Source organism: Elephas maximus, chromosome 10 (genome assembly GCF_024166365.1).
Source record: "Elephas maximus indicus isolate mEleMax1 chromosome 10, mEleMax1 primary haplotype, whole genome shotgun sequence".
Taxonomy (NCBI): Eukaryota; Metazoa; Chordata; class Mammalia; order Proboscidea; family Elephantidae; genus Elephas; species Elephas maximus.
In genome coordinates, this window is record NC_064828.1 from 19,557,191 (window position 1) to 19,584,266 (window position 27,076).

Below are 27,076 nucleotides of genomic sequence, written 5' to 3' on the forward strand. Positions count from 1 at the left end.
CATGAGGGGTTACATCATCTTTATAAATACCTTGAGGATCACAATTAAATACTGTCAAGTTATGCTTTATTTTAAAATGCTACTACATGTATCTTTTCCTTACATTAAAAGTGACTGCGAATGCATTGTTGTTCTAGCTGAGCTCGATAGAAACTTAAATCCCCTTTCCTTATACAGGAAATGATAATAAGAAAAAGTTGGATTTTTTTTTTAGCCAAAGAGACGGATTTTATATAAGGTAGGTATGACATAAAGGTCGGACTTTGCTACACTGAAACAAATTAAGGCGTCAAATGGGCATTTCCCCTCCCCTTGTACTGTGGAAAAGTTTTAATAGTGTTTTTGAAGTACTTTGATCGAGCTTTGAAATAATTTTAGTGGATTACTATTGTATGAAAACTGTAATTTATAGCACTTGACCTAGGCAGCTCTTTGTCTCACAGCCACATTCAAAACAATAGCAGGAAAGTGAAAAACACAAGGGAAACCTAAGCTGTTCTGGTTATTATTTAATTCATAATTCCATTTTCCTTATTTAATCTTTGGAGTCCTGATATGTCCTTAACAGACCAGGTTCAGACTAGGTTTACTATACATAGAAAGTTTAGTTTTGAGTAATACATTTAGATGATCCAAACTTTGTGTCACATGTGACCCTTCCTTAACCCAAGAATGACTTTATACAGACAGGGTCAGAGAGACACTTTTCTGTAAATGGTGACGTTGCTGGCCAGCTCTCGTTGTTTGCCTTTTAGTTTCTTCTCTAAGCCGGTTTGTTCCTTAATCCTAATCAAGAATGTGTCAACTGGGAGATTTTTCTCCTCCTATCCTTGTAACAAAAGAGTTATACTTTGAGGCAACTTGCTCGCATCCGACCACATGGAAAATGGCAAGCTGCCGCTAAGATGAATGAGCTGAGCTGACTGTCTAACTAAATCACACAGACATTGTACTACTGTGCTTCATAATTTTAATCAGCTGAGCAACAATGCACAGGCCCAAGGAGTTTACATTCTGGACGGGCTACTTTTACCAAGAGGTGCCCTGGTGGCACAGTGGATAAGAGCTTGGGGGCTAAGCCAAAGGTCAGAGGTTTGAAACCACCAGCTGCTCGGTGGGAGAAAGCTGTGGCAATCTGCTTCCATAAAGATTTACAGCCTTGGAAATCCTATGGGGCAGTTCAACTGTGTCCTGCAGGATTGCTACGAGTCAGAATTGACTGGACGGCAACGGGTAGTAGTAGACTTTTGCCAAAACGTTTACTAAAGGCATAAACCTTACGCCATATTTGTGACCCTGTAAACTGTTATTAGTCAAAAGTGTTATGATCTGTCAGGTGGCACGCATGCACTTGAATTCTGTGCCATGTGGAGAATGCTTGGGGTATGCTTTTCCCCAAAGAGGTCAGGCCAATTGCATTCCCCGCCCCCATGTGGATCAGGACCTATATGGGATGCATTTTGTTCTTAGGATCATTTTCTAGAGAGAAAAAGAGCCAATGGGTAGTGAGGAAAATGCAGGATACACGCCCCCGTTGAGGGAAACTCACAAAGGCTAGTAAAGGGAGAGGGGAAAACCTAAAAGGGAAGGACCATGTCACAGCAGTAAAGATGTAATTCAACTGAAGCAGCAGGTCTGTAGTGGGAGCAGGTTAAAAAGAGCAGGCAGCTAAGGTATCTTGGTTCCAAAGAGGAAATGAAACAATGGGTGTAGCTCCCTAGTGAGAGGCGAGAGAATTAACTGTTCACTTCAGGCTGTGCATTAATTAGTGGCCCACCCGGGAACATTTAGTAGATTACCTCATCCCGAGGTTCTCAACAATCCCCTAGCGGCTTGAATGAGTTAATGCACCCCCCAAAGACCAACAATTTATCTTCGTTTCCAGGGTGGAATCAAACCTTGTAGTTAATGAGCAGGTACACGCACCTATGGTTGAAAGAAAATTATTTCCCCTTAAGGCTTTCTACTTTGGAGCCCTGAGCCTTCCCGTTTATGTGTGATTTTATGCATGTTTAGGAGACTCGACAGGCACCTCACTAGATGGCAAATGAACAAAAAAAAAGGATCCTCATTGTTTGTTTTTGGGGGATGGGATGGGAGTGCAAGGGGGTCTATGAAGTCAACTTAAGTATCATCCGTCCTGGATCAGTTTTGCTCTGAGCTGATCTCTCTACATGCTCCAAACGTGTCTCCTGTTAGTCTGTGAGAGCAGATGCTTGGCAAGTCTATATATGCCAGAGAGAACACCATTTACTTTTGTTTTATACACACTCCTGCTTTCTGGCTTGACATAATTCGTTAGCACAGTTTGCAGGATGCTCCGTAAAACAAGATTTGGCTCTAACGTTAACGTTCTAATGACAACAGCAATAAAAGAAAAAAAAAAAGGTTTATTTTCGAGGGCTGATGTGTGTATTGTCTAAAGCAAAAAAACAAAGAACAAGCACGCGCATAAGCATTTTTAATACATAAGAAAAAGAACAAGGACTGTCGAAGCTTCCAGTCGGGGAACATTACTTTCTTCTTCCACACCCTCCAATTCGAAAGTAGCAGATACAATAATCACATTAGTTTTTGTGTAGAAAACAGCTGAACTCTGAATAGGCTGTAATGTTATCACAGTGTGTACAGTTTTCTGGTTTCTTCCTCACGTGTAAGGGCCACATCGTAAAGCTGCATTCATGAATACAAGGTGGTGCCTGGGCAGGAAAACACCAGCACCTTCTACAGCACATTATGTCAGGGCACCCAGCAGAAGAATAAATACATAATGCAAGCACCTTTTTTGTTTGTTTGTTTGTTTGTTTTAAAATTATTTGTGCACCCTCATCATAAATTTGTTGAATGTAAAACAAACAAATCCTTGACTGGGGTTTAACAGGATTTTCAACATCTGTGCAGGTAAATGTAATTTATTCCTAAGGAAGAAAAAGCAGTTTAGTGCAAGCCATGAAAATGGGTTTTGACAACGGTTCTGTTTGTTAAGAAAATACATAGGCATGTTTTAAAACAAAACTGTTGTATGCATGCGTGGGTAAACGCTCCAGATCAAAGCAAGAGCAGTGGTTTCAAATCACCTCGTTTCACTCTCAAAACTTGCCTTACCAACTTTAGGCTGAAACAAAAGCTTGCCTGACATCTCCTCAGCTTTTCCTCTTCTTCCTCTCTCTGTTGAATGCAGCCCACCGCCAAGTGAAATCCCAACAGCACGGGACCCGGCTCGCCGTTTGTGTCCCTTGAAAGGTAAGGCAGCCAGCCGACCTTCATAAACCTTCTTAGGCACAAAATGAACAAAGTACAAACGAAAGAGTCTTTTGAAAGAACCAAGTAATGTGTGTAACTTAAAGTTGTTTGTAAAAGTTACATGTTTATTATTATTTCAAAAATCATGGGGGAAAATATTTTACTAATTACATGATCTGTTGATGCTTTGCTTTAGACTGAAATTTGGCCTGCAGTAGAAAAAAATGAATAAATTAAGGTGAGGAAATACAAAATCTCCTTTACTTTGCTTATGTAAAAATTACGCTAGGTTTATTTCTAGTACACTTAACTCACCTAAAGCTCAACATTTCTAATGCCTACATTAGTTGTTATATAATTATGTGATATAAAAAGCAGATACAAAGCAGTATACAGAAATGTGCTTTTAAAAACTTTTCACTCATAAAAGTATTGGGTAACATACATACTGACAACTAAAACAAAACTAAACTTGTTGCCATCGAGTCAATTCCAACTCATAGCCATCCTAGAGGACAGAGTAGAACTGCCCCACAGGGTTTCCAAGAAGCGCCTGGTGGATTCGAACCGCTGACCTTCTGCTTAGCCGCCCTGTCTTTTAACCACTACTGACAACTAGCCATGTTTAAAAATAAACTTCTCAATGCCACCACTCAGCTTCGATCATCTTCTACTTAGCCCCCAACCCAAAGTAGCAGTGTGGCTCCCAGACATAGTGTAACTAACAGTTTTAAATTCGATAATGGTAAAATGTTTAGATTTAAATGAGTATAAAAAGAAGGAATTCTCCTAAAAAATATTTTTGCAGCTTGGCTTAATGCCATAGAAACCAGGAAACCATGAAGGCCAGACAAAATTAGTCCACAGCTCCTGCTACCATCTCGGTCTACCAGAGCCCTGCAGGTGAGGGCAAAAATTTAGTTTCAGACTTTGGCTTTTCTAGGTTCGTGCTAGCTTATTCCATTAGGCTGTAACTTAACCCTGGGTATCTGGGAGTCTGGAGAGGAAGGGGGAGGGAAAGATAATGAACGGGGCCTTAGAGAAAAAAATCAGAGGGTGATTCGGTAACTGAGAGGAGAACTGAAAAATCACACCTTTCAGGCTCTACATTTTTCCTTTGTTCAGTACACAAGGAGAAACCATCCGGAAGGAAGAAAGATTATGACTATCTGTAAACTAACTGTTTGACAGAGACAGAAATGCTGATAATGAGTGGGTTGTGTCTGTAGTTCTTGGCTGTTCACATCAGCAAGGGATGAAGGAAGACAGAAACTCCCGATATGTTTGTCTAGCGAGGCAGTAGCGTGACCCCAGGCAGCAAGAGTTCAGCTGAAGTTCAGGGCAGATGTTGCCAGGAGTTTACACTGCAGGAAAGTAAAATTGCTTCCGGATTCACCTTTTCCTCCCAGCTTCTCTTCCAGGATCTTCAGGGTCAAGCTGTGCTATGGCATAAGGTGACAATGTCCGTGGGGAAACAGGCTTTGAGCAGGATACCCCTCTCCCGGTTACAGTCCAGCTCCTGGATAAAGCCATACCAATAGATGACTAAGCCAGGCCCAAATCTGCAAAAGGCGAGAAAATAACATTCATACAGCTACCACACAGCTCCAGAAAAAAGTCACTTTTGAGGCATCGATATGTATTCTCCCAAATAATTAAACGTCTGCATTGCACAAAGCTTTCATTTTAGTTGCTACGATTATGACTGAAGTAGCTGAATTTATACCAAGAAAAAAAGTATTTCCACCTTGGATGGATTTCTTCTCTTTTTGCAAGGAAGTCATAGTACTGCAAATATAGCAACTATCCTAATTACATTTCAAAGTAGACACAGTGATGAGCTTAAGGTAACTTAAGCTCGGAAGCATAAGTTTTGGGATTTTAGTGTCCTACCATTCAAAACAAAACAAACTCAGTTGCCATCGAGTTGTTTACGATTCCTGGCAAAACAAACTCAGTTGCCATCAAGTCGTTTACGATTCCTGGCAACCCCCTTCGTTTCAGGGTTATCAATGGCTGAATTTTTGCAAGTAGATTGCCAGGCCTTCCTTCTGAGGAGCCTCTGGGTGGACTCAAACCTCCAACCTTTCAATTAGTGGCCAAGGGTGTAGCCCTGTGTACCACCCAGGGACTCCCATCATTTAGTGGTACTATCTTAACAATTAAACTTGCCTGTTCTCAACTAGGAAACCCTGGTGGCGCAGTGGTTAAGGAATACGGCTGCTAACCAAGAGGTCGGCAGTTTGAATCCACCAGGCACTCCTTGGAAACTCTGTGGGGCAGTTCTACTCTGCCCTGTAGGGTCCCTATGAGTCGGAATCGACTCGACAGCAGTGGGTTTGTTTTTTTATTCTCAAAAAGGAGCCCTTGTGGTGCAGTGGTTAAAAGCTCGACTGCTAACCAAAAGGTTGGCAGTTTGAACCCACCAGCTGCTCCTTGGAAACCCTATGGGGCAGTTCTGCCCTGTCCTATAGGGTCGCTATGAGTTGGAATCGACTTGACAGCAAAGGGTTTTTTTCCCACTTTATTTTCAACAAAGAAAAAAAAAAAAAAGTTTCAAAATTAATTAAAAAAATGGGACAGTTTTAGGTCCTTTTCTGGCTTTAATATTCATTCATGCACTACTAGGGCCAGAAGTCACTCCTGTCATCCTTTCTTTCCAGTTTTTCAAAAAAAATCCCATGTGACTCATGGGGATCCCTCGGAGAGACCTTCTCCCCAACCTTGACTTTCTGCCTCATCACCCCTGTGAGTGTGGATGCAGCATGAAGCCTGGTCGTAGGTTCCTACCCTGAAAATGAGGAATGATGACACTCAGGCCTGTGACAAAGCATAGACAGGCGCAGGCTGAAAACCTCAACGTTTCTAAATCGTGCCTCCGAGTTATCTCCGATTTTGCTGGCAGCGACTGATCCCTGCTAAGCAGGCTCAGGAAGCGGCCCTATAGGCCCCTGCGCCCAACAGGAAGTTGAGACCTTTCGGCTTGGGTTCATAAAGATGTAACCACCATCAATCACCGCGCGCGCGGCGAAGGTTCTGCACATCGGCTCCACGGTTTTCCTACTGAGAGCACTTAATTAAAGGGCAGCACTACTTTTGGTGTAGGGTTGCAGGAATTTTACAGTGAAATCATAAATTATGAATGTCGGGTTAGTAAAAGGATATCTAAAAAGAGAACTGCTTTCTGTATTCGAACATCAGGGCAGGCTGAACCACGCTCGGCCGAGGAGCTTCTTCCTTCCATGATTTATTACAGGCTGTAGTGTACTTTGTAGTGTACTTGCCAAAACGAACGGCACAGGATGGGCTGAGAGACACTGGATGGGCAGGAATGAGTTCAATTGGATGTCAGGTAATGGTTTATTTGGGGACACACATCAGTAAGGGATTCACTCTCCGGTTGTATTCCAGATTAACTGAAACTTTTTGAGTCCCCTCCCTCAAGAGAGAGAACCAGGAGATGGTAGCATCAACTGAACTTGCTCTAGGGGATGCAGCCGGTGGGTACAATGAGAAGTCCTGGAGCACCAGGTCCTGCGAGATTTACCTGAATTCGGGACTGGCTGAAGACGCTCTCTTCTTTCCCAGCATCTCCGAGGAAGAGTATTCAAAGAGGCTAGAAGAATTAGGCTACTTGTGGCACAGACTGTGTGTGCCCTAGTGCTCATATGCACACGGGGGAAGCTCACACCTGGACGAGACCTTGCTTCCATGTAACCCAGCCAGGGTTTCCTAGTAACTTAATCACAGTTGTCTGCAAGTGAAACATACACTCTTTGGTACCGTTATTTTACAAAGGGCTCTGTGATGAGTACCCAATGATCTCAGATTTGTCAAACGAGGCTGGGAAGAGCAGGAAGACGTGCACATCTGTGGCCCACGTCAGGGAAGCCTGAAACCTTCCCGTCGGCGAAGCATGTGTGAATCATAGCCTCGGCCGAGCTAACATTAAGCTCCACACGTTCCTCCAGCTGCAGCCGTTCTGGAGACCATGACATTCTTTAGAAAGGCACTACTATTTTTATAAAGGAAGAAGAAAATGTGATCTAACCAGTCGCTGACAAGAACAAAAGAATATATGGGGATCGTAAACAACCAGTCCAGTATTTTAAAGATTTAATAAAACAAAAACACATATCACCAGCACTCAGAGCAAGAGCAGCGTGTGCTTCCCCGAACAGCTAAATCATAAGCCACAGAACACGGAGTATGACAGCTCTTCACGAAAATGGCATCTTCTAGGCAGAAAAGCCAGGCTCGGGAGCACCTTGATGCTCAAGAAAATGGACTTGTTTCACTTGCGAGGCAACGGATAAAATCTGCAACCCAGGAAGGTTTTGTAAGACTGGGAATCTGAACATTTCGCAGAGTGGTGCACGACCAGGACCCCCTGAAGATTGTAACACGGATCCTGGAATTATATTTAGCAGTGACTCATAATAAGGCTCTCCCATCTATCTAAGTCTTTGTGTTTCTTAGCTTTTGGATGGAATTATATTAACTTAGGAGGTGACACGAGCTCTGTCGTGCAGCTCAAAAGTTGATTGGCAGTATGTGCTTGATTCAAACGGAGGAAACACAACTTCCCTGTGTAAATGGAGACTGGTCGGCAGAGGCTTTCAAAGTACAAGGTCTTTGTGTGACAAAAACAATAGGGATTTTTGAGGGTGACAAGCTTGGGGATTTAATGGCAGAGCAAGACCTGGCCCTGACACCTACTTCAGTGTGTTTCTGAGATTTCTCCAACAGCTCAGGACCCAGATTATCAGATGCTGCAAACCAGGGCAGATTACCCAATAGGCAAGGAAAGCACGGTGCTTACCTTGCTGACCAGGTCGTCTGTAGTGAACAACTGCATGTTTTGTCACCACATCAAAGGTTCTGTTTCTAGGTATGGCTGGCCTCTGTCTCTCTCCCAGCCCCATGGCACCTTCCTACAGAATCAAAACCTCTTTTTAAATTTATAATCCCTGGCAGGGGTGGATGACCTGGTAAGCAAGGTTATGCACGAGCTTACTTGTGCTGGTTTACTAATCTGTACAATTTCACACCGTGCTTACCTTGCTTATTGGATGACCGCCCCTGGCTGCCAAGATAACTTTTCAGCAACATATCGGTTTTTGAAGAGGCTGGCCAATTGAGCAACTTTGTATAATCAATTCCTAGATGATGTGAAAATAACAGAAGGGACCATTTTGATTGGTAATTTGAAAAAAAGCAAATGATCCAATGGTGGCAATCCTTCTGAAAGGAAGAAAACAGACCCCAGCAAAGCTTTATGTAGGTCAAGTGCATGGTTATGGGTTGGGCAATCTCACCTTTGTGATGACTATTTCCATTTACTGTGGCACCACTGGACAAGAACGAGATCACCGGGAAGGCAAATATAACCTTTGTGACCAATAAAAATCAAAGAGGCTCTGTTAACAGTGTTTAGAAGAAAACTGAGTCCCTGGGTCTGAGGGAATGTGTAAAGCAAAGGGGTCTGTCTGCTATTGGAGTTACAGCCCTCCTCACGAGCCCAGGGACGCTCAGTAATGGGATGTCTACGGGTATGTGAATTGATTCTGCAAAGACATTTCAAGGTTTACCATCATGTCAAGATTACTACACTCGTGCCAAAGAATAAGATCAAATGGATTTTAGAGACTCCTGTGGAGCAGCCACTGGAATGCCAGTGAGTTTCGAACAAATAATTTTGCTTGCAGATAATATACTACCAAATTAGCAAAAAAAAAAAAAAAGCAAAACAAAACAAATACCTCTTCAAATAAAGGGAGGTGAAAGTCAAGAGCCATGACCTTGAGGGTATGAATGCTGAAGTTCCTCATAAAAAATGACGACCTTATAAACGTGTTCAAAATGTGTTCTTTGGTTTCCTTCCATTTTAGGGTATGTAGAGAAATTAAATGTGAGACTGTGGAACTAAATAAAGCTCGGCACCTTTTGTGGGTTTTGTGCCATATCTGTCTCCTAGGGATTACCCCTCCGTTTCACCATTTGTCTTCTTGCACTTTTTGCCCACTGAGGACGAAGACAGGTTTTATTTACATTCATGTCCTCCGTGCCTAGCACAGCGCCTGGCACACGACGGCAGATATTCTCCAGGACAAGAAGGAGAACACAAGGTTAGTAATAATAGCATCAGACAGCTTTGCAGTTGGTCAATCAATCAGTGGCAGTCAGGCAGAGGGTGTGCTGACAGGACTTGGCCACTGCCATGGCTTTGCATTTTTATTAGTGATCAGAATGAGTACACTAATAACATACTTATGGGTCACAGAGATAGTAATAATAGTCACAACACTAATCATTAACATAAAGCACTTCCTACATGCCAGACACCTTTCTGACCACATATATTTACTCAGTTAATTCTCTTGCCAATCCTATGAGGTAGGTACAATCATTGCCCCCACCTTATAAATGAAGACACCAAAGCATAGAGCAATTAAGTAGCTTGCCCAAGGTCTCACAGCTAAAAGGTAGAAGAAGAGCCAGTTCTAGAGCCCAGGCAACCTGGCTGGAGGGTCTGTGATGTGGTGATCAGTTTCCTAAACAGGGTGATATGTAGTATCAGAGTGTAACCAGAAGGAGAGGAGACGCCCTTCGCTCTGGCTAGACCATGTCTAGGGTGTACTTCAGAGCATTCTGGGGTCACCAGTCTGGAACTAGTCCAGAGGAGAACCCTGGGTATCTGAGGAACTGTCAGAATTACAGAGTGTGTCTGACCTAGAAATGAGCACTTATGTTGGTAACACGCTCACCATATCCTGGTTCTTAGAGTGCTCTTGGGGATGAGGAGTGGGATTCAGGCTGTAGATGCTGAGCGAAGAGGCAGGGCAATGTTGGAAAGCAGCCAGAATCACATACAGATTCGACATGAATAAAATTTTTTCTACAACTGAAGCTTTTGAAAAAAATGAAGTGAGCTGCCTTGGAAAATAGTGACATCTCTATGACTGGGTCTTTTAAATGAAGGCTGGGCTGGGCTTTCATCCATTTTTTAAAATTGAGCTAACATATAAAACTTGGGTATTTTCACACAAAATCCTGCACTTTCAGCTCCTCTTGAGAAATCGGTTGATTTTGTAACAATCAGTTGGAATTGAGTAACAGCTGCCCCTTTGAGATAGGACACATGTCCTCAGGTTTGCTGCAGCCCCCACCACTCTGTTACTCCCTGAGGCACAGGCTCACGGCCAGGTTCCTTCGACTGCCATGCCTGCACTATAGACTTTCTTATTGTAGATGCCCATTCTCCATAGTCACAGCTCTATGAAATATGAGAAAGCACAGATAACCTGAGCACAGAGGACACATTTCTTTTCTTGCCTAATCTGCTCATTTATGTTGCACTTGGCCCCTATAAGCATTTGAGTTTTATTTCCTGCCCCGGGGATCTAACTCAGAGGTTCCTAATCTTGTCAGAGATCCATGAGGTGTTGTGAAGTCACTGCAAGAGATCTTTATGTACACCAAGCACTGTCCTCAGACAGAAAAAAAAAAAAATCTTATTTTAAATATGTAGATGATTTAACGGGGATCCACAGTGGCTTTCTGTCATTACGTATTTTCTAAATACACGGATTCTAAGAGCGCAGCTGTTATCACCCAGGGGGCTTAGCAAAATTTTTGTCTGTTTTAAAGAGCGTCAGATTTGGAAAGTTCCACCCCTTCCCATGAACGGATGATTTAGGTCCAGGTGAACAGTGAGACTCCAAGTTATGGGTAACACTAAGACATATTTATAGATGTGTGAAAATGCTTAGCAAATTTGTCAATAATTGTTCCTAAACATAAGGCTCACCTTCTCGGTGAAAAATGAGCTAGAAGAAAAAACACTTAGCTACTATACCAGGCCCTATCTAGGACCCACTCTACAGAGAGCAGTCTTACCACCGTCATCTATAAAGTGAGAGGTACAGAAGAGAAACATTCAGATAAAATTGGGCAACAGTAGCAATGAAAGAACACCCACAGTGGTGGTGGTTGTGGAGTCTTTCTGAGTTGCAACTAAGAATTGCAGAGAGATATTGTGGTAGTGGGCTTCTATGGCCCCAGTGACCCCAGCCTCTTGGTATTCACACCCTTGTGTAATCTTTTTCTCTTGAATATGGGCTTGACCTAGTGACATGTTTCTAACAAACAGAATACAGCAAAAGTGATAGGATGTCACTTCTGTGATTAGGTTACAGAAGACTGTGACTTTCACCTTGCTTTGAGATTCTCTATTGCCTTCTCTGCTTGTACACTTTGATGAAGCAAACTACCACATGGCAGAAACCCAAGTGGCAAGGAACTGAAGGTAGCCTGTCACTAACAGCCAGTGCGGAACTGTGGCCCTCGGTCCAACAGTGGATGAGGGACTGAATCCTGCCAACAACCCCTGAGTAAGCTTGGAAGTGGATACTTCCAGAGTCGAGCCTTCAGATGAGACTGCAGACCCTGGGCCGATACCATGAATGCAACCTGTGAGAGACTGTGAAAGAGAGGACCCAGCTGAGCTGTGCCCAGATTCCTGACCCACAGAAATTGTGAGATAATAATGTGTGTTATTTGTAGTCACTTAGTTTTGGAATAATTTGTTATATAGGAATAGATAACTAATACAGATGTGTATTACAGATGTGAGTTTAAGTATAAATCACATGTTATTCTTTACATATGCAGTTTGAAGAGGCTTGTTGGGTGTAGATTGGCTTTTTCAGTTAAAATCACACCCAGAATTTATACCTACTTAGGAGCCCTGGTGGCACAGTGGTTAAAAGCTTGGCTGCTAACCAAAAGGTCATCAGTTTGAATCCACCAGCCAGTCATTGGAAACCCTATGGAGCATTTCTACTCTGTCCTATAGGTGGCTATGAGTCAGAATCAACTTGACGGCAACGGGTTTTTTTTTTCTTTTTTTGGTATCAATAAGTAGAAACTCTTCATCAAGGCAAATCTCAATTAAGCAACTTTGTGCTTTTATACTAGCAGAGCCTCTTGCTATATACATCAGTGCCCCTCCCAGCTGCATATAAGACTCCTGGGTTACCTAAAAGAGATACAGAAATCATCTATGAAATGAAGAATTTCAGTTCTGTGGTTTTGGTGTTAAGCTTGGTCATTGGATTTCTGAAGCTGCAAATTTGAAGGGGATGGAGACAGAGCACAGGAGCCTGGTCACAGGCAGAACACACTGCCTGACAAGGTGAGTGACTGCTGACAACCCGTGAAGAGATGTTTAAAAAAACTCTAATTGTGTAAGCCCAAGGGTGTTTGGGGTTCAGGCAAAGAGGTTTTGTCAATCTCACTAGGTGCTAAAGACAGTACAGGAAAAATAGATGCTGGTAACGTTTTGTTTAGATTTAAAAGGTGGTGGAACCTGTAATATATTTTTAAAAGACTGTCACAAGAATATTTCAAAAATGGTACTTCAACAAGATAGTTCTTGGCTTTCCACAAAAATCTGGCTATCTTTAGTTAGTTTCTGAGGATTCTAGAGTACCAAGATTTGACAGAAAATGATAGAAGGTAAAAATCATGCCTCTCAATCCAAGGTTTTCTATGACCCTCTGAGGAACTCAAAGGTACAGAAAATTTGGGTCCCTAAATATACGATTAAGGAAGGGCTTGCTTACTCTCTTAACTATAAAACAAAATACTCCCTCTTCCTTGCCATGCCTCTGTATTACCCTCTAATGCAGGAATTATACGGATGGTATTTTTAGTTATCGAGAGAGAAGACTATTAGCTTTCTATTATACTTTCCCTTGAGGTATCTTCTTCAGAGAGTACTGAAATGAAAAGTAGATGCAGGAACTTAGATCTCTCTAACCACACCGTCAAATATCCTTTTGCTAAATTAGCTTCAATAACCTAACTCCCTGGTCGGTCTCCTGAAGTCATTTTAACTCTTAGATCTCCACAAATTTCAGAGGGTCCTTGACCAGTCACTGTGTCTATAAAGTTGATGTCGAAACACATAAAGTAATATGATTACAAAATTATCACCAACAAAGATGCAACCAACATTTACTGAATGTTTATTATGTGAGAGGCAGTTTCAAACATTTTTACATGCATGGGCTAATTTGACACTCACAATAATCCTATGGGGGGGGCACTATAATTATTCCCATTTTACAGATGAAGAAACTGAGGCACAGAGGGTCTCGTGGTTCGCAAGTGGCAGGGCCAGCCTCTGAACCCAAGAAGTCTGGCTCTATGGCTTGTACTCTTAACAACTATCTGCCTCTCATTATACCTTGTATTTACACAGGAACTTACAACAGCCATCCAACTCTAAAAAATATTTACAACACCTGGAAAAGAGAGAAGAGCAGAGTCCCAGAAGCAAGGTGACTAATCAAAAGCCCAGTATATGAGTTTGGGACCTACCTGCCTACAGGGAGTGATTCTTCTAACTGTGTAGTTGACAGTCTTACACTAAAACGTTTATCTAGCTACTCGTTTCAAGTTAAGTGTCACCACATTCGGGAAGTATATGGAAAAGCCACCTATAATTCAGGCAAAAGAAACTGAAATGATTAAATTTGAGGAAGCGTATTTAAAGCATTTGACAATCAGGTGGAAGTAAGCTAAGCGATGAGAATTACAGGATCGCTACATAAAGTTCAAAGGAGAGAAATGTTTCATGCTGTGAAGGGATTCAGAAGTTATGGGGCAGAATCTAAACACGAGGAAAGAGGAGTAAATCCAGAACCCTGCCACAGCCTGTTCACATAAATGGAAAAAAACGGCTGGAATAAGTTATGAGGAAAACCGATGGAACCAGCAGATCTAAGTAAGCACACCAGGTGGAGATTTGTTTTCCCAAAAAAGAAGTGTTGGATTTGCAATACAGGGTTGATACTGTGAACCCCAAAGGCCCATTTGTGTTCCTCAAATCTCTAGAATAGGGATGTATCTTATGTTTGCAGTATTAACTTGGCTTCTCTCTGTTTCCAACTCTGAGAAAATCACTACATATTAAAAAAAATAAGTATGGTTTTACATCTGTTTAGTAATATAATATGAAGGTAGAGGGTGGTGGAATTCATATACTAATACATAATTTGTCTCTACTCAGGATAAGGGAAGCTCAAGAAATAGATCTAATACTTCTCTTCGAAATGAGCTAAATTACCATGATTACATAAAAAAGAATATTCAATGCACTAGGATCCTAAAATACAAATCTAGATCATGTCAATAAAGCAAATGATTTTAAATTGATGGGTGACAAGTCAACTATGAAATGACTTTAGTCAAGTTTCTTGTGCACCAGTGTCTTCATGACAATAAAAATAATGAAAACAAAACTTAGTTGTATTGATTTCAATGTTCCCCACCCAAGTCTTTTATTTCAATGAATACCAAGCCAAAAACCGAAATCCATTGCCAGCGAGTCAATTCCGACTCATAGCAACCCTATAGTACAGAGTAGAACTGGCCCATAGGGTTCCCAAGGCTGTGATCTTTATGGAAGTAGACTGCCACATCTTTCTCCTGCGGGGTGGCTGGTGGGTTCGAACTGCCAACCTTTCAGTTAGCAGCTGAGTGCATAACCGCTTCGCCACCAGGGCTCCTTTTTTAATTAATAAGCAAATAGAAAACTCCTTCTCTAAAAAGGGGACAGCAGAGAATCATACACACACACACACACACACACATACATTTTTTTCATTTTGGATTGCCGTGTGGGGTCTGTGCTAACTTTTAAGGATGTGTACAGACATGTGGCTGTTGGAAGTTGATTGTTTCACCATCAAAAAGGCTTGCATGTGTTTTTTATGAACAATGCATTTTCAAACACACAGTTCAGGACAGAGGAGAAATATAAAACATCTTGTACTTGTTTTAAAATAAACTCTTACACTGTTTATTTAGTTTTAATCTGTGTGTTGTAGATTGGTTATGCACTTGTTAATCACTGTTGTATGTATCTCTAGACAGTTGTAAATAACTTTTCAGTCCAAGTGAAATATGCTTGCACATGTTTATACGCAAAGCATGTATGTATTTATGCCTGTGTGTAAATGTGTGTACAATAATAATAGAGTAGTGATCAAGTAATATACCATTGTAAGGTTCTGGCACTATGGTCAATTTAATACACAATGCAAATATACTTTTTCTAGTAGTATCTAAAGATGAAATAAATATGATTACTTGGTTGTTTCATTTACTCTTTTGCTTGGCATATCTGTATTTGCAAAATGAAATGACTAGAGAAAGAGAACCCTAGTTACGATTATATAAGTCAGTTCATGGATCTACCTGGGTTATTAAAAACACAAATTTCTCTCTCTGTAACATCAACTCACTTTCCATAATTTTGAGAACTAAAAATGTAAAATATCTATTATGAATACTGATTCACTTTATGCTTTTATGCCACGTGAAAAATAAATAGGAAATACATTATTTTGAAGAAAATTTAAATGTTTATAAATGTATATAAATAGGCAACTGCAACCACCTGAAACCTTCCTTGGTGTTTACCTAACTAGGCATTTTCATGTCAACATGAAATTACCTGGAAAAGTGCTTAATTTCGACTTCACTTTGTCCTGCGTTGGGTATACTCAGACGTCATACTTAGTCTTTCCAGCCTATCGTAAATCTCTCCTCAGAAGAGAAAAACCGAGATGGGTAGAACAGGAAACAAAGACAGACAATATTTTGTCTTTAGTCTGTGGCCTTTAATCTGCTTTCTGGGAGAAATGACTGCTCTTGGCAAATCGGCCAGTCCCTCTGCATTCACCTGTTAAGAATCTATATACAGGCCTGTGTATTAATCCTGCATGGCGCACAAGCCACGAAAGACAGGGTCCTCTTCTTTAGTTGCTTAGAACTTCAATTTTAATAACATAAGAACAAATTTATTCACATAAGTGTAAAATATAAGTTACCGATTGGTTAAACAAATGCCAAAGGGTATACAGAACAAGAATATTTATAGCAATGACATGGGACTATTCTAGAAGTCTTCCTAGAAAAGGTGAGTTTTCGGCTTTGTTGTACGTATGTTTTTTAATTTTCTCCATGATATTTTCATTATTTGGGGAGGGGTTTGAACGGTGTGATTGGGGTAGAGACACAGGAGCGGTGGGGTCGGAACCATCTTTACATTTTGATTATTTAGCTGTGAACTGGAGGATGTGTTTAAATACCATAGTCCTGGTTTTGTTTCAAAAGAGGATTCACGGGGTGGGCAGTACTCATTCTCAAAATGGGAAGAAGAGAGAAATACCCAAATGCAGTGAAAGAAACAGAAAACCTAAAAGCAACTAAGTGCCCAAGGCCATGTTTACTTTAAAAACATTTAAGTACTAAGAGTGAGGGCACACTTCGGGCTGACCTTGGGTACAAATCATATCCTATCTATGTAGGATTTATACCCCAGCCTTCTTTCAAAAGTTGGGGTAGCTTACAAAATTGGTTGTGTGAATTATTACATGTTTCTCAGTTATTTCCCTGGGGGAACATGCCAAAGGCAAACCCATCATTTCAGCTGATTTAGTGTTTGATGCCAGAGAATATATAATTGATATGACAACCCTAATGGATAGTGATCATCAGGTCGGCAAAGCCCGGGCTAACAGTGTTATAGTTCATTCTGGTGTTGGCCACTTAGTCTAGGATGGACACACTTTGATAAATTTTGGGATTATTTCTAAACTTTTCACTTCCAACTTTATGAATATTAGAAAGTACTATAAAATTAAATAAACCTTTATTATATAAATATTGCTTGCCCCCATATGTATTTCTAACAGGTTGCTGTTGTTAGGGGCTACAGAGTCGGTTCTAAGTCATAGGTATCCTATGTACAACAGAACGAAACACGCCGGTCTGCATCATCCTCACAATCATTGCTATGTTCCAGCCATTTTGTCAATCCATCTCATCAAGCATCCTCCTCTTTTTTGCTGACCCTCTACCTTACCAAGCATGATGTCCTCCTCCAAGGACTGGTCCCTCCTGATAACATTTCCAACTACATGAGACAAAGTCTCTCCATCTTCCCTTCTAAGGAGCATTCTGGCTGTACTTCTTCTAAGACAGATTTGTTCGTTCTTCTGGCAGTCCATGGTGTAGTCAATACTCTTCGCCAACACCATAACTCATGGGCTTTTACCATTAGGTATAGAGGAATAGGGTCTTTCTCCTATTTCCTTGGCTCGGTTCTTAAAATATCACAGGGTAACCCAGAGTTCAGTCAGATGTTTATCTCAAGGCTCAAAGAGATTTACGAGTTTTGGATATATAAATGTCTGCTTAAGATAAAAAAAATTATTGGAATTTTCATCCTTGGCAAAGTCAAGTAACTAAAGGATTAAGTCTGATACATAGCCTATAAATCTATCATTAACCAAATGTGACATAATGCTTCAGGTATGTCAGATCCCAGCTTGCTCTAAAAGGGTAGTTAAAAATTTTGTCTTATTCACAATAAATATTTCATGATAAGGAAAATCTCTTTGGCTAACTAACACAACCCCCAAAAGCAAGCCTCCCAATTTTACAGATTTACAAAGGCAAATGCTGGAAAGCGTAAGAACCAATTAGAAGTTGGAACTGTCTAAGTCATCAGGAAAAATGGACAAGTAAGGTAAAGCAATCAAAGAATATGATTCTTTGAAAAAAGAAAATATGGATAATTTTACCTTGCAGTTATCAAACACTTCTAGAATGTAAACTCCATGAGGGCAGTCTGCATTCCAGTGGGGCACAGAAGTCAGTTAATAAACATCTGTTGAGCGAATGTATGAATGCATGAATGAATACATTAGAGTCCTCCTCTCTCGCTTTCCACTTCCAGAAGTGCTATCATGAGTTTGGAAAAAAAAAAAAAAAACAACAAAAAACCTTTGGCTGTTACCTCTTTACCACGTTGTTGTTAGTTGCTGTGGACTTGCTTTTGACTCATGGCAACCCCGTGTATGCAGAGTAGAACTGCTCTATAGGGTTTCCATGGCTGTGAACTTTCTGAAGCAGATTGCTAGGCCTGTCTTCTGAGGCGCCCCTGGGTGGGTTTGAACTGCCAACCTTTTGGCTAGCAGTCAAGTGCTTAGCTGTTTGCATCACCCAGGAACTTTTCTCTCTACCATATATACTTCTGATAACTATCAGAGGTTTTGCTGTTAGGCATGTATGCTTTCCAGGATGTTATGGGAGAGATGATGGTACAGTTTAAAGCCTGGTAGAAACCAAGAGTCCTATTCCCTGGAAGTGATGCTACTGGTGGTTGAGGTGGCAGGTAGGAATTGGCTTCTATAAAGAAACAGTAAATACCTGGGAGCCAGGGCTTCAAACCAGTCTGGAACTGTTCAGGAACAGTTCAGTAATTGCCTACATAAACAAGGGCAGCATATGCATTGCATAGCAACCAAATCTGTTGCCCTTAGGATTGTGACCCAAGTAGGAAACAACTGTGTCCTGATCAAAGGTGGTGGCCAACCGTGCAGCTCTGAATGTGTGTCGCTCCCCATAGTCCTGCCAATAATCCAATCTCCTGCATGGATCCCAAAAATTGCAGGAGCTTGATACAGGAGATTGGATTGTTAGCAGGACTGTGATGAGTGATACACATTTAAAGTAGTGTGGTTGGCTGCCATCTTTGAGTGGGGCACAGCTGTTTCCTACTTGGGTCAAAATCCAACGGACAACAGATTTGGTTGCTATGTAACACATATGCTGCCCTTGTTTATATGGGCAATTATAGGACCTTTCCTGAACCTTTCTGAACCAGTTTGAAGCCTTGGCACTGGGAGCTAATAGCTATACACAGGTGGGTATCACTTCCTTTAAATATAATCAGTTTAGGTAGGCTTTTGTTTACAGTAGCTTTTATCTAGGAGATAAGGTTGTAAAAGCATCAATCAAAATGAAGTACTACTGTTCCAGCCCAAATTTCAGCAGGTTCATCTGTTTTATTTCTTTCTCCCTTTCCAAATACCTTAAGGTGTTTAAGATGAGTGAAGAGATAGCAAACTATTAAAGTAAACTGTATTTGTGTATGACACATGGATCTGTACCCAGTGAGCCACAAGTACCATTCCTGAGGTGCTTATTTCCTTCTCAGGTTCAGCAGGAGCCTGTGTTCCTTGTTGCTTTACTTTTCAATAACATATAAATGCTATTAAACGGTCTTGGCACCAATTTTAATAGTGCTCAAATAAGAAAATGGGAAGCTTATAGCTTCTATATGTTGGAGTGAGGCTTTTAATTTATTTATAACCTGCCTTTTTCCCCAAAGAGGTATGTGCAATAAAATAGCAAAATAGAAATAGAAAGCTGAGCTCAGGAAAAGGAAAATGCAAATATGTGAACTTCAAAGGTCAACTTGATAGTTATAAAACTGTAAATTTAAGCCCAGAAAGATTCTACCTGATTATATTCTTAAAGACATAGCTTAAGGGATGAGGATCCGAAAAATGAAGCTGAGAGGCAGGGAAGTTTCCAAGTGAGAGGGAAACTGCTGGGGGCGTGAAGAGTCACACAGACCCAGCGCTACAGAATGACCACCAATAGGGCAGTGAGGTGGACAGAGGTGGGACTGACCGCCATGGGCACAGACAGACAAGTGATGTGGGAGTTACAGCGGAGGTCACCTGACAATCAGTGTCTACTGATGCCAGACGGGGCTAGGTTATCCTGAATAGATGCAGGTTGTGCTGAGGGTCAGTGTGGTGGAAAATCCCTGCCATCATTCAGGCTTTGGGGTAATTCTTCAGTTGGAGTCCCTTCTAAATACAACTACACTAAGGCATTCTAGGAAATGTAATGCCCCTTTAACCCATTTCAGACCCAAGGTACCTAGATTCAAAGAATACTTGACTGACTTGACCCCCAGCATTATTTTCCTGGCACAGCAGAAGGTACAGACCATTTCCTGGGATGAGAAGATACAGACTATTTGCCTTTTTTTTAAAGTAAAACAATGCTGCTGATAATAATAATTATAATAACTACAGTCACTATCATAATAGAAGCTAGAATTTTGTGAACTTTTTTTACTGTGTGTCAGCTACTCTTCTAAGATCTTTGTATGTATTACTTCATTTCAGACAGAAGCCCTGTGAGCAGGTAACATGATTGGTTCTACTTTAATGCTGAGAAAACTAATAAAAAGCTGCGTGAAAGTGATCATAACAGTGATGATGATGACGACAATGGACACTTATTGATGGCTTACTCTGTTCCCGGCACTTCATATACGTTATCTTGTTTAATGCACAGAATGAACTGATGAGGTGGAAACTATTGGTCCAATTTTACAAATGAGAAAACAGAGGTATAGAGAGGTTAAGTAGCTTCCTGAAGCAAGGAGATAAAGCTCCAAAGTGGCCAAGCTGAGATGTCAGCTGAGATCTTACAGTGAGTTCCCTTGATTACCAGCTATGCTACTCTTTCTATGTGCTTCTGATTGCCCATAAGAGTTTTTTTAAAACATCACCCTCCAAACCCTCCCCATCCCAACCTCATGGTAAAGTTCCTGTATGCCTAGTTTTAATACAACTCTTTTCTCAAAGGACTCTTCCACTCTGGACAAGTCCTTCATCTCCTATAAAACGGGGAGGCTTGATGACATAAACTTTAATGCACCTTCTATTTTGAACTTTCTGTGTCCCAGTTTCTCTATCTATACCAAAACCTACTGCCGTCAGGTTGATTCTGACTCATAGTGACCCTATGGGACAGAGCAGAACTGCCCCATAGGGCTTCCAAGGGAGCAGCTAGTGGATTCGAACTGCTGACCTTTTGGTTAGCAGCTGAGCTCTAAACCACTGTGCCACCAGGGCTCCTCTCCATTTATAAAGCAAGTATAATAGCATTTTGATTCTGGAGTTCAAGGTGGATTAGAGAATAAATAAGCTTCAAACACTTTATATATATTCATTGATCCTTCATTACAAAAATTCCGGTCAATAGGAGAATCTAAGAAAAACAATAAAACAGAAACAAAAAACCGGGTCAGTGAAGTACTAATCAAAGACACTACAGGGTAGTACTTTATCCAGACTTATGCAGGGTGAAACTTTCAGATGAAGAACTGAGGGGATAAGAAGTGTGAGTGAGCGAGAATCAGAAAATTTCCCAAATTTATAACTAGACAAATGTTTCTTCGAGACAGCCAGCAGGAAAGGTCACTTCACACGCTCATTTCTGCCTTTACAAATAGAAGGTGATCAGCTTCATGTGACTGAGAGAAATTCCACTTCAGAAGGGACCAGACAGAAAATCCCAGTGACATCAGGGATTTAAACTTTATTTAAATATAGGCCCCTGTTCTTAAGGGTACCACACCACCCAGTCAGTGTTCACATTTAGGCCCCAGGTCATACAACAAAGAAACATGCTTTCAGGGCAACGAATTAGGGCTTCAGTGTACTAACCTAAACACATTTCCTGTTAGAACAGAAGCATTTGGAAAAGTCTTGCCAAGCTTAATATTTTATCTTTGCAATACATGGGTTTTTAGCATTTAAAAAAAATTACTGAAAAGAAACCACCTTCAGCATTTTTAACTAATATTTAAAGATTCTGGAAAGAAGACAAGGGAAACACGATTTAGGAAACTAGTGATGGCTGCCGTCTGGGATCACCCTGCCAAAGAGCATACAGAAAACTCTGGCACACTGAAGCTAGCCTTTAAGGCAGACGAGGACCACACAAGGGGTCTTCAGAAAGCCCAGTGGCCAACACCAATTTCCAAAGGTGCCCAAACCTTTCGTTTTCTTGCAGTTAACGAAGCTGCTTCACCAGACAATTGCAGGAAAGAATATAAGGCTAAGGACAGAAAAAAAACCTCGTTTCTCTCTCCCTTTTTTAGAACAGCGGAAGGATCATATGTAAGCGCAAAAAACTGTAGGACTGGATTCAAAGAACAGGACAAGCTTTGGTAAAAACACTGTTTGGCTCTGTTCTTGAGTGGACGGTAGGAAGAATGCCTTACAGTTTTTAAAATACTTCCACAAACTGAACAGTAATATATCGGATCTAAAAAAAATACCTTATTCTGACTTGACAACCAAGGAAACTGAGGCTCTTGGAAGTCAAATGACTTGTTTAAGATCACATATGAGCAATGCGATCCTGCCAGTGCCTGGACGTACACAGCTGTGCCCTTCTATCACAGCGCTCTTGTCAGGATGCAATGCCCTTCTTTTCCTAACTGTAAAACTGAGACAACTATACCTCGTGCCTCCTGATGCAAAGGTCACATGAAAACAGTTCCTGTGTCCCAGGGCTCTCAGCAGTAAGGGAGACAAGCAGGTTAAAAGGCTTAAGTGTACTAGAATGATTCAAATGTATTTGAATTACGGTGTTGGCGAAGAATACTGAATATATCATGGACTGCCAGAAGAAGGAACAAATCTGTCTTGGAAGAAGCACAGCCAGAGTGCTCCTTGGAAGTGAGAATGGCGAAACTTTGTCTCATGTACTTTGGATGTGTTATCAGAAGGGACCAGTCCCTGGAGAAGGATGTCATGCTTGGTAAGATAGAGGGTCAGCGAAAAAGAGGAAGATGCTAGACTAGATGGATTGACACAGTGGCTGCAACAATGGGCTCAAACACAGCAACAATTGTGAGGATGGTGCAGGACGGGCATGTTTCGTTCCGTTGTACATGGGGTTGTTATGAGTTGGAACTGACTTGACGGCACCTAACAACAATAGGTGGATAAGTTTATAGGAGCCCTGGTGCACAATGGTTAAACACTTGGTTGCTAACGGAAAGGTTGATAGTTAGAGCCTGTCCGGTGGCTCCACCAGAGAAAGACCTGGCAATCTGCTTCCATAAAGATTACAGCCAAGAAAACCCCACGGGGAAGTTCCAGTCTACTGTCACGTGGGCTTACTGTGAGCCAGAATTGACTCTAAGGCACCTAACAACAACTACAACAGGAAGATAACTTTACTAGGAGGAAACAAATGTTATAAGACAGCTGTGTAGAGGGCACTGTGGTAGCTCCAAGAAGGAAGCCCTCACCTCTACCTGGAAAGGTCAGCGGAGACTCTGAGCAGAGGTGAGGTGACCTGTGTGGGGAGCCTTGAAGTCGAAGTTCACTGAGTGGGTAAGAGGTGGAGGGAGATGCAGACGCAGACAGAGCGGTGAGAAAAAGCATGGGAGCTTTTGGGGCAGTGCAGGAAGGTGAGGGATAAAGATCCCTGGTATGGCAGAAGACACAGCTGGAAGGTGGGGTGGGAGTGGGGCTGAGGAGGGTCTCAAGGGCACTGTATAGCAGGCTAAGGTGCTTCGAGGGCCTGATGGGATGCTGCAAAGTGGAAAGTCCTTTCCTATCAATCACATGAGGACTCTGCGTCAGACTTTTGCCTGAGGGTGATCTCTTCTTTGAAACCCAAATACTCCACGCCAAGTTTCTATGTGGAATCTGATGGTCAGCTAAATATTTACTTTGTGCAGGGCCAAACTATCTACTGCAGCTCACTTCTTCGGGGGTAAACACATTAAAGAAAAGTATACATTATAACAAATGCCCCCCTCCCCACTTACATCCACCATATACAGAAAAAGGACTGCCATTCAAAAAAAAAAAAAGTAAAAACTATACAGAGGGCTCAACTTTCCGGAGATGTCGGGACAAAGTATGTGTGTATAAACAGTCACAGCCCAGCTCCACAGGGTTCCTCCAGTTTGTATTCTTTGAGAAGTCGGCGGGCACAGGGTGACCGGCTAACAGTTTCCTTAGTGAGTTACACAGCAACCTTATTTAACTTAACAGGAGTCATTAGCTGAATTTTATGACGATAAGGACTTCCAGGAGTGAGTTCCCTTCTGATTGTTTTTTGATTAAAAGCAAGACAAGGGAAAGCTACACTTCCCCATGGCCTTTATGAACCTGTAGTTTTACTTTACAAACTCGGGGGCTATCGGTTGGCCCCACAAGGCCACTGGAGCTGGTGCCATTGTTTGCTTCCACTGGGTTGAAAGCAATCTATCAGTGTGAAGAGGAGTGACGGAGGTTATTTTAAACATTTAGTTAAGCTCGTGACTGTCTTCTTTTAGAGGCATGTCTGGCTGCAAACTGCCTCATCCTGGGTGACATAAGGCAAGCTATTGAATGAGGTTAGACTGAGGTCCCCTCAGTCAGAGAGCTGGTCCGCCCATGTTGCCATTAGCTGATTAATAGGTGTTTATTTTTAGGGCTTGAACTAACAGGCCATGCGAAGGCCAATGCAAGATGATATTTGAAGTAATCTGTGAGTGCTTCATGCTTGCAAAAGACCTTAGTTTTTGAGCCGTTGTTGATGTAGCCGAAGTTCTTGTCAGGCTAGTAAAATATACCAAAGACAAAGACAACCCCAGCCCTCTCCATTATAAAAAGGACTGTTGCAAAAATAGATCCCCTGTCACTTTTTAAAGAAACATTTTGTTGAACAAAAAGGAAGATAAATATGACCCACCAGTTATGACAACTGGTGAGCCCAAACACTCATTCGAGATTAGGTATTAAATAACAAAGAAGATTCCCAGTATTACACCCAATGCCTTGCATAAACTAGGCTTGCAATTTATTTCTTAATGAGATATTTACGCCTCTACAGGTATACATTATACTAAAACCTCTTATTTTGTGATTTTTTCGGATTCATGATTCTAAGAGATTCAGAAACAAAATGGCAAAATGAACCAGTTTCTCATTGCCAAACTGTAGATGCTACAGTTATATATTTATCTGTGTTTGTTTCACGTTTACGTCTTCCACTAAGGCCGTATGCTTCATGAAGGCAAGTATCTTGTCTACTTTATCATTACCTGACATTTTACAGTGTATGGCACATAGCAGATATGGAATAAGTATTTGTTAAACAGGTGAATGAGGGGTAGAAAAGTTACGCAGAGTGTGGTTGCAGTTATTTCGGTAGGTCTGGTCTAGATCTTGGACCTTACGGCGTATATAAACAGTGTTATTAACTGCTTTACTTAATCATTTGCCTTGGTTTACTTGATGACCTTCCCTATTTCCCCAACCAGGAGGGCACTGGTTTCAACTACTTCAGTTGGAGGCAAGTCAAAATTACTGCTTTTTCATACTTTATATTTTGTCTCTTAGGGGTTTGCTGGACTATCTTTACAGGGGAACGGGCCTGGGGCTCTTCCCTTTCAGATTAAGTATGTCATCTCAACCTTTGTGGCACGTAGTATTGCAACACTGGGAGTCTTTCCTTACCTTTTAGGTTAACATAAATTCAGTTCTAATTCTAAGCAGTCACAGCTCTGGGAAAGATGCATTTAGCATTTAGTGCAAGGAAAGATTGTTGTGACAATTCCGATCACCCCTGCCAAAGGCTGTGCTTGAGGCGGAAGGGCAAGGTGCTATTTTGACTTCACAGAAAGATACTGAAGATCTCAAGAGACCAGAAGTCCAGTTTGTAAAGTTGTTACAACCACAATCAGATCAGCCAGACCCATAACAGGGACACATGTGGCAATTTACCACCACGATTTCCACAGGGACGAAACCCTTGTGCCTTCTGTCTATTTTCATGATATACCCAATGCAAATCAATCACCTTAAGCTCCTGATACATTAATAATGCCCTTTAGGGTTATTTATGAACAAAACATTGGTTTTACTCAAACAGAGTTAACAGTCACCAATTGAAAGAAGTATTCTTTCATCTCACCCATAATTACGCAGTGGCGCTAGATGGATCTGCCTTTGGTAGGATGAAGAATCCTCATCTCATATTTTGAAGATTCTTAACTACGATGCCTTCAGATGGTCAGCTGCTACTTTTTGGATTTCCAGTATGAGATCAGACATTCAGAAGAGTATGAAAATAATAACCTTCACAAGGAAGAATGGTATGATGTTTGGGCATAATTTTTCTTTTCAATTGTGCTTTAGGTAAAAGTTTATGGCTCAAGTTAATTACTCATAAAAAATTTATACACACATTGTTATATGACCCTAGTTGCTAGTCCTATAATGTGATAGCACGCTCCTCCTTTCCACTCTGGATTTTCCATGTCCATGAACCAGCTCCTGTCCTTTTCTATCTTCTCATCTTGCCTCCGGGCAGGAACTGCCCATTTAGTCTCAAGTATCTACTTCAACTAAGAAGCACACTCTTCATGAGTATCATTTTATGTCTTATAGTCCAGTCTAATCTTTGAAGAGTTGGCTTCGGGAATGCCTTTAGTTCTGGGTTAACAGAGAGTCTGGGGGTCATGTCTTCTAAGGTTCCTCAAGTCTCAGTCAGACCATTAACTCTGAGTTCTGCATCCCACTTTTTTTCCTGCACCATCAGGGACTCTCTGCTGTGTTCCCTGTCAGGGTGGTCATTGGTTGTAGCTGGGAACCATCTAATTCTTCTGGTCTCAGGCTGATGGAGTCTCTGGTTTATGTGGCCTTTTTTGTTTCTTGAGCTAATATTTTCCTTGTGTCTTTGGTGTTCTTCATTCTTTGCTCTAGGTGGGTTGGGACCAATTGATGCATCTTAGATGGCCACTCACTAGCTTTTAAGACCCCAGATGCCACTCACCAAAGTGGGATGCAGAACATTTTCTTAATAAACTTTGTTATGCCAATTGACCTAGATGTCTCCTGAAACCATGGTCCCCAGACCTCCATCCCTGCTACACTGTCCCTCTAAGTATTTCGCTGTGTTCAGGAAACTTCTTAGCTTTTGGTTTAGTTGTTTGGGCATAATTTTAAGAGGAAGCCTTTTGGACTCAGTCTGATATTCAGACTTTTTTTTTTGCCTTAATTTAGTTGAGACAGTTAACATAAGGGGCTTACTCTCTTATTGAGTCTCATGTAATTTGTTAGGATTGTCATTCATTCAGCAAGTACAAAATGTGCAG

At 41.4% G+C, this 27,076-nt stretch overlaps 1 protein-coding gene across 4 annotated transcripts in view; it reads right to left on the reverse strand.

Moving 5' to 3' along the window:
• Positions 1-2,406: 2,406 nt before the first annotated feature.
• CDIN1 (CDAN1 interacting nuclease 1) overlaps positions 2,407-27,076 on the reverse strand; it is a 244,842-nt gene continuing 220,172 nt past the window's right edge. For 3 of the 4 annotated variants that reach the window (XM_049899628.1, XM_049899625.1, XM_049899627.1), the window contains one exon: positions 2,407-4,805. In XM_049899628.1, the coding sequence (XP_049755585.1) occupies positions 4,676-4,805 (130 nt within the window). In that variant the 3' untranslated portion in view covers positions 2,407-4,675. The remainder of the gene's footprint in view (positions 4,806-27,076) is intronic. The other variant, XM_049899626.1, reaches the window with a different exon arrangement.